The sequence below is a fragment of the Trematomus bernacchii genome, unplaced genomic scaffold (genome assembly GCF_902827165.1).
Source record: "Trematomus bernacchii unplaced genomic scaffold, fTreBer1.1, whole genome shotgun sequence".
NCBI lineage: Eukaryota > Metazoa > Chordata > Actinopteri > Perciformes > Nototheniidae > Trematomus > Trematomus bernacchii.
In genome coordinates this window covers 104,340-123,786 of record NW_022987660.1, presented here as the reverse complement: position 1 = coordinate 123,786, position 19,447 = coordinate 104,340, and the positions used below count along the sequence as shown (strand labels likewise).

The window sequence follows — 19,447 nt, the reverse complement described above, 5'->3', positions numbered from 1 at the left end:
CGTCCGTCTCTTGGTAAAAATAACTCTGAGGTCAAAGGTCTTATATGGGAGGATGTCACAGATTAACCCTAGAGATAAATGTGTGATTTTCAGCATTGGGTCTTCCAAAATACAATTTGATTTGAAATGTGTCAAGTGTGACCCCGCAAACCATATCCCATTTGAACCAACGAACCACTCGTCTGGAACCGAGAACCGAATACGTCAGAGCTTATTGTCGGAACAGTTCATGGAAAGTGTAAGAGACATTTTGATGGAGTTTCATGTTTGGGTTTAAAGGTCCCCTATTATACTGTTTTTCCTCAATATATCACAGGTCTCAGATATATACAGAGCCTGTCTCTGATTGGCTCCCCACGCCCCTCTGAGAGATATTTGGTTAAAAAGAACCCAATAGTGCTCTAGGAGGAGATCCAGGTGATAAGGTGTGGGGGGGGGGGTTGTTTTTAATACCGGCTATCAGGTGTATATTAGTCAATACATAGGCTGCAAAAGTTGTCATGTCAGATTACCACAAATGATATCACGGTGAAAAACACACCTGTAAAATATGCCGGTGTAGACAGCTTAGGCCACAATGATTGAGGCTTCGTTAGCCATGCTAACATCATCCAGGTAACATTTTTATCCATCATAAAAGCTGAATAGGGCTCACCTCTCACTGATAAGCTCCTCCATCACCGGCATCTGGCCTGCAGCGCTGACGTTCATGTGACCATAAATGCAGAGAGTCCCTGCAGACAGGAGAGCAAAGTTAAAACACTGACACAATCACTTTTATTACGAAGGGGGGAACTTTTAATACATAAAACGTAGTTATGGACAGGTTTATAATCGTAACGTGGCTCAGAAAAAACAATACAATTGAGGCTAAATCATTTCTGTTTACTGCTGGACTCTTTAAAGCACATGTATCTACTTTAAAGAGTCCTCTTCTGCTGATGTTCAGGTGTATATCAGTATGTAGTGTCTCTACTTTAAAGAGTCCTCTCCTGCTGATGTTCAGGTGTATATCAGTATGTAGTGTCTCTACTTTAAAGAGTCCTCTCCTGCTGATGTTCAGGTGTATATCAGTATGTAGTGTCTCTACTTTAAAGAGTCCTCTCCTGCTGATGTTCAGGTGTATATCAGTATGTAGTGTCTCTACTTTAAAGAGTCCTCTCCTGCTGATGTTCAGGTGTATATCAGTATGTAGTGTCTCTACTTTAAAGAGTCCTCTCCTGCTGATGTTCAGGTGTATATCAGTATGTAGTGTCTCTACTTTAAAGAGTCCTCTCCTGCTGATGTTCAGGTGTATATCAGTATGTAGTGTCTCTACTTTAAAGAGTCCTCTCCTGCTGATGTTCAGGTGTATATCAACTGCTTGGAGATGACCAATCACAACAAAACAGAACAAAGGAGTTCAATGAAGCGTTCATTTTACACAAGTGTATAATGCACATCACCAGTGTTGTTGCACATCAGTGATATTAAATTACATTTTTGACCTTTTCAAAAGACACATTATGGAAAGTGATGGAGCAGAAGATAAGGGATTGAGGATTAAAGAAGCTGACCTTCATGATAATGTTAACATCATGATTTAGCCCACCATGTTATCTTTAATCAGATAATAAATTAAAATAACAATTATCTCTTCTTCTTTAATTTAACTATTGGATTTTGACTGAATGTTATCAACACCATGATGCTAATATGAAGCGAGTGGATGCAGAGGACGCTGGATATCAGACGTTAAAGGTGAGCTGTATAGATTAGTGTGAGTACAATGACTTATGAAAGTGTCCTGATGGATAATCTTCATGTTCTGCTCTATATGTGCCTGTCAGGGAGATTTATCCTCAAATACAAATAGAGGACACTGAGAGCATAGTCCAAGTAGTGCTGTAGTTCCTTAATAGCCCAACATTAGCCGCCTTTAGCTTAGCGGTGGTGACGTGAAGTCATGTGACCGTGCTGTAGTTCCTTTATAGCCCAACATTAGCCGCCTTTAGCTTAGCGGTGGTGACGTGAAGTCATGTGACTGTGCTGTAGTTCCTTTATAGCCCAACATTAGCCTCCTTTAGCTTAGCGGTGGTGACGTGAAGTCATGTGACCGTGCTGTAGTTCCTTTATAGCCCAACATTAGCCTCCTTTAGCTTAGCGGTGGTGACGTGAAGTCATGTGACCGTGCTGTAGTTCCTTTATAGCCCAACATTAGCCACCTTTAGCTTAGCGGTGGTGACGTGAAGTCATGTGACCGTGCTGTAGTTCCTTTATAGCCCAACATTAGCCACCTTTAGCTTAGCGGTGGTGACGTGAAGTCATGTGACCGTGCTGTAGTTCCTTTATAGCCCAACGTTAGCCACCTTTAGCTTAGCAGTGGTGACGTGAAGTCATGTGACCGTGCTGTAGTTCCTTTATAGCCCAACATTAGCCACCTTTAGCTTAGCGGTGGTGACGTGAAGTCATGTGACCGTGCTGTAGTTCCTTTATAGCCCAACGTTAGCCACCTTTAGCTTAGCAGTGGTGACGTGAAGCCATGTGACTGTGCTGTAGTTCCTTTATAGCCCAACATTAGCCACCTTTAGCTTAGCGGTGGTGATGTGAAGTCATGTGACGGTTTTCCTCACATTTCCTTCTCATGAACTAAATTGCAGCTCTTTGTCACTCGAGGAACAAACCTATACAGGAATGTGTGGAGCAAAACAAAAGCTCACATGGCGACGCTCTGATTCAGATTCTCCCACCTTCCTCCAACACATGTACTGGGAAGTTCATGGCACCGGTGTAATCAAGCATTCACAGATTATTATATAATCATAGGACTTATTTGCCACCAGTCTGAAGTCTCCTTGGCAGTGTGTTGAGGTCGCAGCCTGCTGATTCTGGTCTATAATAAACGCAGTCGGGGAGCAGAACGCATGAAAGAGCTAATGGGCGAGGCCGCTGAGAGTCTGTCAGCTCGAATACACTCACACACAGAGGGGAAAACACAGGGGAATGATGACCGAGTGAGGAACTGATGGAGCAAAGTGAAAGAAGGAATCACAGAAAGGGAGACTGACATGATAGATCAGGTCTGAACCACCAGACTCAGAGACAGTTTCATTCCACAGACCATAAGACTGTAACACCTGAACTTTTGAAACAACATCCATAACATTAATCTGTTAGCAACTTACACATTATTTATCTAATATATCATATTCCATGTACTTCTTGCACTATTTCTATTTCATTTGTATTTATATTTTTGCACATGTCAAAACATTCTCTTGCAATATTGTATCTGTTTTATTTGTTCTATGTCCTATATATATATATATTCATATTGCTCTGTTGGAGGAGCCTGTGACTTCAGTTTTCCAGTGACATGTGTGGTTTAAGATTAAGATCAACTGTTAGTGAAAGAAATGTTTTCGCTCTGGTGTTTTTTCTTTACAACACACGCACGCACGTACGCGCACACACACACACACACACACACACACACAAACAAGACCTATAGACATGCACTAATGAAGAGGTGGCAGAGCGAAAGGGCGTCCAGTTTTCTTTCTCTGAACTTGCCCCTCTCCAGCTGTGCAAGTTGTACATTAGAATATACACAATAGTGTTGTTAGAGCAATTTTTTGTGTTGATTATAAATTAAATATTTTCCAATTAATTTATGTTTTAATATATTCTTTCTATTTATGATTTAGTATTAAATTACATATTCTGATATAGCTTTGATTTATTGTGATTAATCAGCTGTTATATAAGGAAGGGGTGCGACTGAGCCTCGGCCTTTGACCTCACGTTACACTGATCATCAGGAAGGCAACAGAATCAGCGCCTGCAGAGTGTGAGTCAAGAAGTGGAGCTCACGGTTTTAAATATCCTACAAGAATGAGCCTTGACAAGTGTATTAGTATGAATAAGATATTGATTCAAGATTCAAGGCTTTTATTTTCATTCGTACACAGCTACAGTGTAGATATATCAATGACAATCTGAGGTCCCAGACTCCTCCAACAGAGCAACACAATAAAACAGATAAAATAGTGCAAGTAAATACAAATAAAATAGAATTGAAGTAGTGCCATAAGAGTCTATATACAAGTGATACATCATTTGTAAGTTGCAAACAGGTGAATGTTATGTATGTTTACTTATATGTTTACTTGTTTGCAGTGAAACAGACACTGGTCCTGATGGAGAGGTTTACTCTGTGTTTGTGTTTGTGTTCAGTCCTGTAGAAAGCCCAGGAGAGAGTCCCTGTCAGCAGACTGAAGCTCATCAAATATTTAATGTCCAGCCACCATCACTCCTCAGTGTTTTGGAGAGAGTCTGAATGGAGCTGCTGTGTTGTGACACCTTCACCCTGGGACTGCCTTAGGACCATTCGACTGTCTCTCTTTTCAAAAAACACCTGCCAGGAATGTCACAAAATAAGTGCAGAGGTCTTGAGAAAGGGAACCGGGAGACAGAAATGTCCTTTGTGTCCTGTTTTCCTTAATGAGGCACCCTACGTTTTGTATTTATTGCTTTTTGTGAACACAACATTTTACCGTAGCCCTGGTGTCTGACCCTAAACATGTCAATTTTGCATTTGGACTGCAGATTTTCTTTGACATTAACCAGTTTTTAAACACTGCCAGAACCCATAGTGTGTTCCCTTACGTGTTTACTTCCTATCTCTCTTCTTCTGCTGTTTCCTTTAGTGTTAAATTCATGTCTGTGTTATTCTGCTGTTCCCTTTAGTGTTTACTTCCTATCTCTCTTCTTCTGATGTTCCCTTTAGTGTTTACTTCCTGTCTGTCTTCTTCTGCTGTTCCCTTTAGTGTTTACTTCCTCTCTGTCTTCTGCTGTTCCCTTTAGTGTTTACTTCCTCTCTGTCTTCTTCTGCTGTTCCCTTTAGTGTTTACTTGCTGTCTGTCTTCTTCTGCTGTTTCCTTTAGTGTTTACTTCCTGTCTGTCTTCTTCTGCTGTTCCCTTTAGTGTTTACTTCCTCTCTGTCTTCTTCTGCTGTTCCCTTTAGTGTTTACTTGCTGTCTGTCTTCTTCTGCTGTTTCCTTTAGTGTTAAATTCATGTCTGTGTTATTCTGCTGTTCCCTTTATTGTTTACTTCCTTTCTGTCTTCTTCTGCTGATTTCTCTGACGTCCAGCTCGCTGTCTTCTAACCTCTCCTTCTCTTGTTCATTTTGTATTTTCTTTACTGGGGAAAGTTTTAACCATCCAAAGTATATCCGTCAACAATTTTCACCGTATTCTTGGTGTCCAACCCTCAATATATCAGAAAAACTTGAAGGACTGTTCATTCACTATCATCACTTGCACTATGCGATTCATTTCCAGCTATTTTGCATATGACAATAACATCTTTGGTATTTTTGTAAACCCATATTTGCTGTCAGTTTGACCCATTCCATTGATAGCTTTTCTGTAATTAACTGTCAAATGTGGCACCCTAGCATTATCATGAACGCTTTTTGTAACATAATCTTTCTAAGGGAAGCAGCACTTATACAATCCATAATCTTGAAAGCAACGTCACATTCATCTGAAAATGTGCAGGAGACTTTCTAAGGGAAGGTAAGTACAAAATAAGTCAAAAGAAAGTGTCATGGGACTGAAAGTAAAGCCAGATTCAGGAGAACACGACTTCTAACGTTGTCAGGTCGCTGTAGTGTTTCACACCTCGCTGACTTGTCATCCAGAAGTCGCTTTCATTTTCACACAACATGGCCGGCACAGGGTCACACACTACACTTAGACCTTTCCCAGGGAAGAATCATCTCTGAGGGTATCTGGTCTGCAAACTCTGGTCTGCAAACTCATATTTTATTGCAAAAACTCATGTGAGAGGTCCCACAGGAAATGATGTGATAACATGCACTAAGACGACTGGCACACATGTTCCCATAAAAGCCTGTATCATAAGTTATAGCCTCTCGAAGAAACAACAACTTTGGATGGTTTTGCAAATGGTTCACACAGACCCCAGTTTTGCCCCTAAACACATACAGTGCCCTCCAAAACTATTGGAACAGCGAGGCCAATTGCTTTATTTTTGCTGTACACTGAAAACAATTCACAAAAGATGAATATGAGACAAAAAGGTCAGTATTTCAGCTTTTAATTCCAGGTATTTACATCTAGATCTGTTAAACAACTGAGAAGATAGCACGTTTTGTTTAAACACACATTTTTGAAAAGCTGAAATACTGACCTTTGTCACATGTGCAATATGTGCTATATGTGCAATATATATATATATATATATATATGCCATAACTGTGTGATTTATACCTGGCTGCTAAATCCTTAGAACCGTTACAAGGTGTGTTTGTGTTTGTTGCATTTTGTATTTTGTAAATTGTGTAACTTGCTGCTGTTAAATACCATCAAACTATGTGCAATATGTGCTATACAGTATGTGCAATATATACATTATATACATATGCCATTAATAACTGTGTAATATATACCTGGCTGCTAAATCCTAAGAACTGTTACAGGATTTGTAATTTGAAAAGTATTTTTTTCTTTAGTTTTATTTTTTTTATTATATTTGTATTATATCATAACTTAGTACTTTTTTTTAACATATGTAACATTAAGCTGTCTGTGGCTCTTTCCTGCTGTAACAATGCAAATGTCCCCTCTGTGGGACTAATAAAGGTATTCTGATTCTGATTCTGATTCTGTCTCATATTCATCTTTTGATGACATTGTTTTTAGTGTACAGCAAAAATAAAGCAATAGGCCTCGCTCTTCCAATAGTTTTGGAGGGGACTGTATATTGCGCTCTCACAAGTCCAGATTAGATTTAGATTAGATATCTGGGATGCATTTCATACTTATAATTGCAGTTCCAAGTCAAGTTCATAGCTGGGGCTCGATTGTAAAATGTGTTTTCCACGGACAAGACCAGGGTTAGGGTTAGGGGCTTTCTTAACATAATTTAAACTGTAGTGTAAGTATCTTTATTGACTTAAGTGTATCTATAAAATGTAAGTGCATGTACAGTACTTTACTGTATACACACTTATACTACAAGTATCTATAAGTATTTAAAGTGGACCTATCATGCTATATTTGAATAATATAGTGTAGGACCATACCTATATAAGGCATATTTATACTTTTTTTTTTTCAAAATACGAAACAGATCATGCATTTTAGCCATGCCTCATTTTGCTCAATTTGACATTTTTTTGCTCTGTTTTTGCAAGGGCTGATTGTGTGAGAACAGCACCACCTACAGGCCTGGCATATGTACTACAGCGTCTCCAGCACTTTCGAACGGCAATGGCCGTGGCTGTCTCCTCCTGATTGGTGGAGTTGGCCCAATAGCCGTAGCGCCACCGTCCTGACGTCAGGACAGTGTTCAAATCTGGATCAGTTTTTATCAGATCCGTTGCAGCCCCTTTTTTAGAGATTTGGGTATGGAGGAAAATAGAGAGGGTTGTGTTTTCTGACACTTGGTGAGTTCCCTGGAACACCGGGGACACATATTCATGTATAAAAGACGTACAAAAGTGCATTTTGCATGATAGGTCCCCTTTAAGTAAGGGTGATGTACAGTTCCTCAAAGTTGACAAGTCTTACAAGCACATACAGAACATCCACAGATGCTACACAGCTAATTAGCAATATGTAAAGACTTCACAACGTTCATTTAAAGTTGTTCAATGTTTGTTGGTGAACAATAAATGTTAATCCCAAAGCATAGCACGTTTGTGAAGACTTGTGTACTAAGAAAAAGTATTCCTGTATACAGTACCTCAATATCCATTATGTTTCTTGGCTACCAAAATCAAAATCAGATTGAGAATCAGATATTTATGTCAGCATTCTTTTCTAAAACTGATATGTAACACTAAGACAGGAAAACACACAAGGAAAATCACTTGTTTAACCTGTGTTGAGGCTAGACCAGACAAATTGGTTATTGCCGGTTAATTAAATCCACCTTTTGCCTGCAGTGAGGTGTCATTGTTTTAAACAACCATTTTATTTATCGACTTCAAAACAGTTTTGCTCCTTAACTCTATTAAGGCAACAGAACATCTTCTCCAAACTGCTGCTGCAGAAAGAGCAGCTGAAGTACTTTAGAAAGACACAAGTAGATAAGAGAAAAGCAGCGCAATACAGTAGAGACTAATCTTTGAGAGATTTACACATGATTGGATGATATAAGTAAAATGAACACTCAAAATGTACAATATTATTATCTCTTGAGTCAAAGTACAAACCTCTCTCCGACTCTTATTGCCAGCAAGGGCTGTTTAAAATGACTAGGTATGCAAAAGTTATTAATAATAAGAGAACAAAATGATTGAAAAACAAAAGTACACCATGGTAAAAAAGTAGCAGTATATTTGTTTTAAAAAAGTGACTACAAAAATAACTACAAACATTAAAAAATAAAATAAACAAAAACGTTAACTTATTAACGTTAAATAAGTGGTCAAATGCAAAGTTGTTTCTGGGTTTTAGGACTCGCCATTACCAGGTGGTCATCCAATGGTTTGGGGACCAAGGTTTTAAACCTCATGTTTAGCACTTTGGCTGTCGGTTTCTCTCGTGTGAAATGTTGAATAAGTAACGTTTTCTGTTCCTAACCATTGGTGCTCATCAAACATCTGACTGACCATCGTTCATCCATGCCCTTCCTCTTTCCATTAGTGTCATTCAGATTTCACTCTGCCTGCTCATTAGCTTCAACGCAGCGACCCGGTGACCGCCTCGTCTCACATTTCCTCAAACCAGCAGGGAGTCCTGTCCTGCAGCCGTAATGCTTCAGAGTCGAGAGGCATGACTGACAACATGCCAACTCTCTGGTCGACTCGTGCACAACGGGTGTCAAAATGCGCTAATGAGACGAGTCGAATAACATTCAGGAAATTGAAAGGCAGCGTTCCATTTCACTCTCATGTATTTTTTAACAATTTGGAAAAACACTGCAGATCAAAGGCCTTGAGATGACACACAATAAGCAAACAGTATATACCACAAACACCTGCTAAATAACAATCAACACTGACAGGAAATTAACATTATAAGAACTGTTCGCACCAGTCGGATGGATGATTGAACACAAATAAAAGGTTGATATTGCAGATACTGAAAGAAGCACAGACACACACTCCAAACACTCACACAGTGCAAAGATAATTACACGTTTCGTTCAGCAGGATAATCTCCACATATTAACACCACTTTATGATTTTTTAAAGTAAAAAGCTAATGTTGGGCTTCAAAGGAACTACAGCACGGTCACATGACTTCACGTCACCACCGCTAAGCTAAAGGTGGCTAATGTTGGGCTATAAAGGAACTACAGCACGGTCACATGACTTCACGTCACCACCGCTAAGCTAAAGGTGGCTAATGTTGGGCTATAAAGGAACTACAGCACGGTCACATGACTTCACGTCACCACCGCCTTAGCTAAAGGTGGCTAATGTTGGGCTATAAAGGAACTACAGCACGGTCACATGACTTCACGTCACCACCGCTAAGCTAAAGGTGGCTAATGTTGGGCTATAAAGGAACTACAGCACGGTCACATGACTTCACGTCACCACCGCTAAGCTAAAGGTGGCTAATGTTGAGCTCTAAAGGAACTACAGCACGGTCACATGACTTCACGTCACCACCGCTAAGCTAAAGGTGGCTAATGTTGGGCTATAAAGGAACTACAGCACGGTCACATGACTTCACGTCACCACCGCTAAGCTAAAGGTGGCTAATGTTGGGCTATAAAGGAACTACAGCACGGTCACATGACTTCACGTCACCACCGCTAAGCTAAAGGTGGCTAATGTTGGGCTATAAAGGAACTGTCACTACTCGATCTGTCCCTCTGCCCGATCTGTACTGCGCATGTGCGAGATGGTCCGCCATATTGGACAACTACATACGGCAACTCTACTAGGACACTTGACACAGTGGCTTTTGGCAAAGCAGAAAAAGAACCGAGAGAGATTATTGTTATTACAACGTGACTTCACTATTATTTAACAACTCTTTTTATTGGGTTCTTTTATTTGGGTTTAAATACATTGTCAGAATAAGTGAGACATGGATTTAACTTCTGTTAGACAGCTATCATACTGAATAAATATTTACTGTGAATGTATGCAAAAATGTATGGCATATAGCTGTCTAACAGAAGTTAAATCCATGTCTCACTTATTCTGACAATGTATTTAACCCCAAATAAAAGAACCCAATAAAAAGAGTTGTTAAATAATAGTGAAGTCACGTTGTAATAACAATAACTCATCTCTCTCGGTTCTTTTTCTGCTTTGCCAAAAGCCACTGTGTCAAGTGTCCTAGTAGAGTTGCCGTATGTAGTGGCGGACCATCTCGCACATGTGCAGTACAGATGGGCAGGTGGACCAATCGGGTAGTGACAGGAACTACATCTTATCTTTATCAGTGGATAGATTGCATGGATGTATAATAAGAACTGGATACAGCGTGGGAGGCGGGGCCTCATTCATTCCTATGAGAGTTGCTCATTCGCGCATGATGATAAAATGGCCCAACTTTTGAGAGAGCGAAACGTCACAGATTACCCGGCATGCCTGAGAAGTACCCGTATGTGCGCTCATAGCGCATGCGCAACTTTAACCATGCCCCCCCAAAATGCTCGTTCACATCAAGCACGTCAATTTGCGTACACGTAACAGCACCGCACGTTCATGACAGCATGGTAATGGTTTGTTATTATGATAGATTTGATATTAACGAGGCGGCAGTTAGCAGCTAGCGGTTAGCTAGTAATTATGCTAATGTACACATCAATCGTTATGTACTTTTATATTACGCTGTAACAGGATCTAGTGATATCCAAGCAACAGAGCTTCATTTAGCATGAAAGAATTATTGCACTGTATATATATATATATATATATATATATATATATATATATATATATATATATATATATATACACAGTGCAATAAGCTTCTTAGTGCAATAAGAAGCTACAGGGACGTTAATCTACGTCGGTAATATTAACTTTATTTAATACAACATTTACGGTACAAGATTTAATCATACAGCCCATGTAGTATAATATTTTACAAATGATGAATTACAGCAAACATGTGCAATATATCCATTATTACAGCTCCGTGGGATGGCAGTAAGGCGATATGGGTCCGTTCTTATTGTGCATCCATGGGTAAAGATAAACGCATGTAGTGCTGAACACGTAACATGAACGTGCCGGGCGGCGCGGTCCCGTGGGTTAGATGCGCGTTCATAATGCAGAGGGAAATAACTCTCAGAATAACGTTATTAGCACATTTTACAACTTGAGGAACGAATGTTTTTAATAAGGGCTATACAAGTGTTCATACTGGGTAGTTTATTTAGTTTAAAAAAAATTATCCAACGATTTACAGACCACTCTTTCCCCATGTAAGTCAATGGGAAAAAGTGTTTCCGGGCCTGGCAACCAAAAGGAAGTGTAGTACCGCCGTTTGGCCAGCACGAATATTTTCATCAGAGTCCGGCGCACTTCCTGGGGGCTTGATAGATTGGCTCAGTGAAAGGAAACACACCATGATTTAACAATATTGCGTCAAATGTTAAGATCTGGTTCAATTTGGGAGTTTGACTCAAAATCCTAAAACAACTTTGTCGGAGTAATGGATTTCATGTAACAAGATTATCAGAGATGGAAAGTAATCAGGTTACATACATTTTATATTCAGACTTTCTTCTTCGATTTATGACTTTTCTGAGAATTTGACTTTTTTCTAAGAATTTCTTATTTTTACTGAGAATTAGATTTTTATTTTAGAATTTTTTGTTTTACGAGAACTAGATTTATTTTTATTTCTATTAGATCTTTATTTTTTCAGGATTTCAGTATTTTCTCAAAATTAGATTTTTTCTCAGAACTTGACTTTTTTCCAAAAAATGACTTTTTATGGAGAATTTAAAATGTTTCCCAGAATCACATTTTCTTTTAAATTATATTTGACTTTTTTCCCAGAATTACTTTTTTTTAAATGTAATCTCAGAACAATAGTTAAGAAGGACCTACATGTAGAAATAATACCAACATTTTGCCCATCAGCATTCAGGATGAAGGGATAAATGTGTGGTTCTAGTCTCTATCAGACTGTGAGTCTTTATTGCACTCTGTCGACTCGAGAGGTTTCAGTTCGTCTTTGCCAGATTCTCTCCTCACACCAGCTGCCGTTCTACCTCCAATCCTCCCTTCTGTTTTAATTAACTCCAATGATCCGTCTGCTCCTGTGTTCTCATGGCCCCTCAAACTGAGAACTTTCCCCATCACTGTGGTTTTAAGGAGCAGAAATAACCCTTTAGACATCTGGACAGACTCTTGCTCTTGGTTTTCCCTCCCTGTAAAATAATGTTTATTTGCTTCTTGACAAAAGTTAAGGGTGAAATGTTTGACAGGAAATGCTTTAATTTCTAAGTGCCAGTATGTGTCCTGCTCATTCTGTTTTGAAATGAATACGAGTATGTCGAGTGCATTTTCCCCGTCTTCTACCGTTCTTGTTGGAAACTGTTATATTAATATAAAGTGAAGACGTTCAGTCTGGACTAGACTCGCTTTGTTAGAGCCTTTTTCCTTTCATCATTATGGTTTGAATGTGTTGCTTAATAATATAAGGCTTTAGAGTAAACTCTTAACTATTTGTTTTTGTGAGTCGCACTACGGTTTAAAAGATGTTAATTTAAGCCTCACTTATTTGTTGTCAGGTATGCCGTGCATGTCTATATGCCTATATATGGCAGGAACATGGTTCACAGCTGAGTTTGTGATTAGACGGGAAGCGGTAGAGTCTTCTGACCGTGTTCTTTTTGTTCTGTTTTGATACGGAGAACTTGACGTTACTTTGAAGCGAGGACGTTTGTCTTCATGTTTGTATGCCGCCTTGATCAAAGAATACATCTGATGTGATTCAACGATACAACGATCTCCGCAAAGTTAGTTTGGAAACAAAGAGAGGCGCGACATAACCCACAACCCCGATAGAGGAGAGTGGACATTAAATGTAGAAACTGATTAAAACACCACGACACGGTTTGTTCTTCATTCTAAGCTTCTATGAAACAACAGTCTCAGAGCACGTACACCAATGACTCTGTTTGGTTTCATTTATCAGTGGTAATCACAAGTGCCTGCCTGTTGTTGAGGGGGAACATCCAGCTGCCAACTGAGTGGATCTCCAGTAGTTATGTTACGTTTGCGAACGATCAGATTATTTTGAACGGCTCTTTGGTACGAACGAAGGGAACCAAGTACACTGCCTGCCATAAATCCACTCGCCTTTACGTGAACAGTGAAAAAGCTTGATTATGTTCCCCAAGAGTATTCCGTGAAGACCCGCCCCTACTCTGATTGGTTAGGTTTAGGCACGAGGAGTGAGATGTTGTGGGTCAGGGTTAGCCAATCAGAGGCAGAGTAGGGGGGTGGGTCTTAACGGAATACGCATGAGAGAGAGAAGTCGTAACAAGTGGTACAGGTAGACGACATGAAAACGTAGCAGCATTTGGAAGATAATCTCCACCGCCACACAGCATCCGACGGTGCAAGTGGCCGAGTTGAGACAACAAGGTTCCAACAATCATTATCCTGGTGATTATTTCGCAGATAAACCTAGTAACCCCGTCCCCTTTTGAACGGCTCTCGGAAAGGAACGGAGCCATAAGATCCGGCTCCCTTCAAAGAGCCGTAATTCCCATCATTAATCTCCAGGCAGTTAATACTGTCACTGAGTGGATCCTTCACTCACAATATCACTCATGTCTGGTGAAGGAGAACTGGTGTCAATCTGGCAAGGAGGACAGCGTTGTTCTGCATCCATAAGACGAGGAAACACACTTCAGTATGTCATGATTGATTCCTCAATTTAATTTAAATGCTAATTTGGTTTTGATGGCAGTCTTGGGGCTCTTCACTCTCAATGGTGAGATGCAGTCTTGTTTTAGTTATTGTATTTCATTAAGGATTAGTACGATCCTGTTTATTCTCATAAAGTAACACATGGAGGGCTAAACTGAAACAGACAGAATACTAAGAACAATTAGCTAAATAAGGGATAATATGGCAAGGCAGTCATTAAAGAAAAAAGACCACCTCTAGTGTTTACTTCCTCTCTGTCTTCTTCTGCTGTTCCCTTTAGTGTTTACTTCCTCTCTGTCTTCTTCTGCTGTTCCCTTTAGTGTTTACTTCCTGTCTGTCTTCTTCTGCTGTTCCCTTTAGTGTTTACTTCCTGTCTGTCTTCTTCTGCTGTTCTCCTTAGTGTTTACTTCCTTTCTGTCTTATTCTGCTGTTCCCTTTAGTGTTTACTTCCTGTCTGTCTTCTTCTGCTGTTCCCTTTAGTGTTTACTTCCTGTCTGTCTTTTTCTGCTGTTCCCTTTAGTGTTTACTTCCTGTCTGTCTTCTTCTGCTGTTCTCCTTAGTGTTTACTTCCTTTCTGTCTTATTCTGCTGTTCCCTTTAGTGTTTACTTCCTCTCTGTCTTCTTCTGCTGTTCCCTTTAGTGTTTACTTCCTCTCTGTCTTCTTCTGCTGTTCCCTTTAGTGTTTACTTCCTGTCTGTCTTCTTCTGCTGTTCCCTTTAGTGTTTACTTCCTGTCTGTCTTCTTCTGCTGTTCTCCTTAGTGTTTACTTCCTTTCTGTCTTATTCTACTGTTCCCTTTAGTGTTTACTTCCTGTCTGTCTTCTTCTGTTGTTCCCTTTAGTGTTTACTTCCTCTCTGTCTTCTTCTGCTGTTCCCTTTAGTGTTTACTTCCTGTCTGTCTTCTTCTGTTGTTCCCTTTAGTGTTTACTTCATCTCTGTCTTCTTCTGTTGTTCCCTTTAGTGTTTACTTCATCTCTGTCTTCTTCTGTTGTTCCCTTTAGTGTTTACTTCCTCTCTGTCTTCTTCTGCTGTTCCCTTTAGTGTTTACTTCCTGTCTGTCTTCTTCTGTTGTTCCCTTTAGTGTTTACTTCCTTTCTGTCTTCTTCTGTTGTTCCCTTTAGTGTTTACTTCCTGTCTGTCTTCTTCTGTTGTTCCCTTTAGTGTTTACTTCATATCTGTCTTCTTCTGTTGTTCCCTTTAATGTTTACTTCCTGTCTGTCTTCTTCTGTTGTTCCTTTTAGTGTTTACTTCCTGTCTGTCTTCTTCTGTTGTTCCCTTTAGTGTTTACTTCTTGTCTGTCTTCTTCTGTTGTTCCCTTTAGTGTTTACTTCCTGTCTGTCTTCTTCTGATGATTTCTCTGACGTCCAGCTGTCTGTCTTGTATCCTCTCTCCTTCTCTTGTTCTCTTATTCTTTTCTTTACTGTGAACAGTTTTGCCATTCAAAAATTATTCCGAAGTGTTTTCTGATTAAATTAACAATCTCAGGAATGTCCAAATTGACCAATTAGAGTCAAGTATCCCAGTAAGCTGTGCAATAAATGATAATAAAGGACTTGCTGTTGCATGCAAAACCACTCTGCGACTTATAAAGTCTATCCCCTCTCCACGAATATGGCTCATTAAGATATCGATCCAGGACTTAAAGATGATACATTGAATCATTCATGTGTTTTATAATGTTGGAGAAGAAGGTACAGAGCGAGGATAATAAGATAAGAAAGTGAAAGATATCAAAGAAATAAGAGAGACAAGAGGTTGAACAGAAGAAGCTCTTTGCTCCTTATGGGGAGTCATTTGACTTTGGGTCACATCATTTCATTGATTCCTGATATAAAATGACACCAGATGGTATTTCATGAGCACTTGCTTTGCTAAATGTCAGTACGGTCTCAGGTTAAGGCCTCTCGCTGAAATCAAACCCTTTAATAATAATACAAAAGATCTCGTAAAGAAGAGAAAAAGTAAACTTCTAAATCTCTTATTACATTACATTACATGTCACTTGTTAGACGCTTTTATCCAAAGCGACTTACACACATTCAGTACTGTGGACAATCCCCACAGGAGCAATTTTGGGGTGAAGTGTCTCAGGGACACAGCGACATGCTGACTGCAGTGGGACTCAAACTTGCTATTCCCTGATTCAAAGTTCAGCGCACCAAATTATGCGCACTATCCCACTGAGCCACAGCCTCCTTATTCTGCTATTTTCTACTATCCTCAAACTCCATTTCCTTTCAGTCACTTAAAGAAACATTTAACTCACCAGATTCATAGCTGATCTACAGATGTGGCGCCGCTACTCCATACAGCTCAACAATATTTATATTTATAAGTCAAGAAGCACGCGGTAAATCCAAGCGTCTGTCTGAGTGTCCTTTGCACCGTGAAACTGCATGTACTGTACAGACACAATAAACACAGTGGGGCAAAGATACACCAGGAAGTAGCTATGCAGGATTATAGGGATGGTTTTAGATCAGGCAGTTTGGGTCTGATCTAAAACATAAAGTGATTTCCTACTTTATTATATTTTGAATAATCCCTTATCCCCAGAGCCTTTAACATCCATGTCTTAATCTAAAAGCAGGAGGTATTGGATTATAAGCATGGTCTCTGTGTGCTTGGATCTTTCCAAGTTTAGATCCATTCTGTTTAGGAAGACAAAAGCACTCCCAGTGAATTAAACTTGCATGAATTTAAATAAAGAAATAAAGCTTTGGTCCAAAAATAATCAACACAGAAAGAGAGGTCATTTTTGTCGAAGCCTGTCTGGGTTTATCTGGTGGTTTTGTGGAATATTTATTTACATTTACAAGCAAAAAGCACTCTGATTGTCTTTATTAGATTTTAATTTTTTACTCAAGCTTTGACTCTGCATAGAAGCAATTAGTCAATAGACAGAGACATCAATTAATGGATTAATTTAATCGTTATCAAGGACATAAAAAGGCCAATCATTCTCCAGTTTGAGGTTTTTCTTAGGCATTGAATCACTGTAAAGATAATGTCTTTGGGATTTTGAAAGGTGTCTAAGGACATTTTTCTTCACTACTGTCTGTCTGTCTGTCTGTCTGTCTGTCTTATTGTCTGTCTGTCTGTCTGTCTGTCTGTCTGTCTTATTGTCTGTCTGTCTGTCTGTCTGTCTGTCTGTCTGTCTTATCGTCTGTCTGTCTGTCTGTCTGTCTGTCTTATTGTCTGTCTGTCTGTCTGTCTGTCTTATTGTCTGTCTGTCTGTCTGTCTGTCTGTCTGTCTGTCTTATCGTCTGTCTGTCTGTCTTATCGTCTGTCTGTCTGTCTGTCTGTCTTATCGTCTGTCTGTCTGTCTGTCTGTCTGTCTGTCTGTCTTATCGTCTGTCTGTCTGTCTGTCTGTCTTATTGTCTGTCTGTCTGTCTGTCTGTCTGTCTTATCGTCTGTCTGTCTGTCTTATCGTCTGTCTGTCTGTCTGTCTGTCTTATCGTCTGTCTGTCTGTCTGTCTGTCTTATCGTCTGTCTGTCTGTCTGTCTGTCTGTCTTATCGTCTGTCTGTCTGTCTGTCTGTCTTATCGTCTGTCTGTCTGTCTGTCTGTCTGTCTTATCGTCTGTCTGTCTGTCTGTCTGTCTGTCTTATCGTCTGTCTGTCTGTCTGTCTGTCTTATCGTCTGTCTGTCTGTCTGTCTGTCTATTTTAACGTCTGTCTGTCTGTCTGTATATCTTAACGTCTGTCTGTCTGTCTGTCTGTCTGTATATCTTAACGTCTGTCTGTCTGTCTGTCTCTCTGTCTGTCTGTCTGTCTGTCTATTTTAACGTCTGTCTGTCTGTCCGTCTCTCTTAGTGCACAGGAACAGGTGAGATTTCAACAGCATGAGCCATAAAAACCTGCAGGACTGTCCAAAGAGCACCAAGTGACTAACAACTATGTAACCACTGTCACTGAGAAGACAGAGTCATTCATTCATTGCAAAATCGATGCCACTTCTCACATTCACGCAAATATACTGCACTTCCAAAAAAAACATCATATCCAACGTATACAATTTGGGGAGCAGCCACTTCTGAGAAAATCTGTACTTTGTTTGAGAAAAGAATAGGAAAATAAATGGAGGACAAATTGTAAAAACCACTGTTGATAATTAACGTGTTCTTGATTACAAGTCTCCCTAAAAGTATTGCAAATGTACGCACAGAGGAAAACAAATAATCTGCACGCTTCATACTACCTAAAGCAAAGAAGTAACATTTCCCTAAAAGATGTTTGATGATGCTTTCAAGGAGCTCATGTCTTGAGAAAAATGGAAATCATGTGACCGTGCTGTAGTTCCTTTATAGCCCAACATTAGCCGCCTTTAGCTTAGCGGTGGTGACGTGAAGTCATGTGACCGTGCTGTAGTTCCTTTATAGCCCAACATTAGCCTCCTTTAGCTTAGTGGTGGTGACGTGAAGTCATGTGACCGTGCTGTAGTTCCTTTATAGCCCAACATTAGCCGCCTTTAGCTTATGTGGTGGTCTAATGGATAGTGAGGTGGGCTGATGATAGGAAGGTTGTGAGTTCAAATCCCGCCAGGAACACTAGTGTGCCCTTGAGTAAGGCACTTAGTCCTTAGTTACTCCAGGGAGAATGTCCCTGTAATTGGTAATTGTAAGTCGCTTTGGATAAAAGCGTCAGCTAAATGAAATGTAATGTAATGTTATGTATTACATTCTTAAGCAATACCTCCACCATCCTCTAACATAGATACTTAACTTTCTCTCACCACAATTCAGCCTCTCGTTGTGAATTATTGAACACATGCCATATTTTCTACAACCTTACACCCCCGATATTTGAATGAGTCATGGCTGACAGCCTGCTTCCTCTCGTTCAGGTCGTCTGGAACAAAGTCCATGCTGCTTAACCTTTATAATACTGGAGATCACATGCTGGTGCTATTGGCTAATACTTCAAGGTGAATGAAGGAACAATGATTATTCTTTCCCTCCCCCCAGGTGTTTTTATTATCCTTCAATGCGGAAGAAATAAACGACAGTTAAGCCTTCAGTCTGACGGCCATAAATCAGAAACCTTCCACAACCGCTGTGTTGGTGTGTTAATGGTATTCAGGAAACCAGCCTCCACGAGTGCATCATCACCCTAACTGCCAAGTGGCAAACAGTCTATTTCCCTTCTGAGCAAGTGAAATATAAAGCAATAAGAGCCATCAAAGCTTCACGACTAAAATATAACGCTCGTCAAGGTACTCATACGAGCTCTGTGACTGCCAGTAAGAAAGTGTAGGCGACTAATACGACACACTTAAGGATAAAAAAGGTTCAAATATCAACACCCAATGAAATAATATTAACATTGTCACATTAATTCAGTCATTATAAATGAATGAACACGGTCAGTTTACAGTAGAGGAACATTCCTGAACATTCCTGAATAATAATAATTATAATGACATCTCTATGCAACACTCATGCTCCTATTGGCCAGCGCTCCAACACATTGCACGTGATAGGCTAAGGGGCGGGACATCTCTAAGCCGGTTGACCAATCACAACAGAGCCGGCCAGCGAACCAATCAGAGCAGACTGGGCTCTGGTTTCAGACAGAG

General features: G+C 39.9%; 1 protein-coding gene across 2 annotated transcripts in view; it reads right to left on the bottom strand.

Annotated features, from left to right (window-relative positions):
• Positions 1 to 16,248, bottom strand: part of htr4 (5-hydroxytryptamine receptor 4) — a 143,194-nt gene extending 126,946 nt beyond the window's left edge. For both annotated transcript variants that reach the window (XM_034135412.1, XM_034135413.1), the window contains exons 1-2: positions 16,137 to 16,248; positions 656 to 734 (exon numbers count right to left, since the gene is read on the bottom strand). In XM_034135412.1, coding sequence (XP_033991303.1) covers positions 656 to 711 — 56 coding nt within the window. In that variant the 5' untranslated portion in view covers positions 712 to 734; positions 16,137 to 16,248. The remainder of the gene's footprint in view (positions 1 to 655; positions 735 to 16,136) is intronic.
• Positions 16,249 to 19,447: the final 3,199 nt, after the last annotated feature.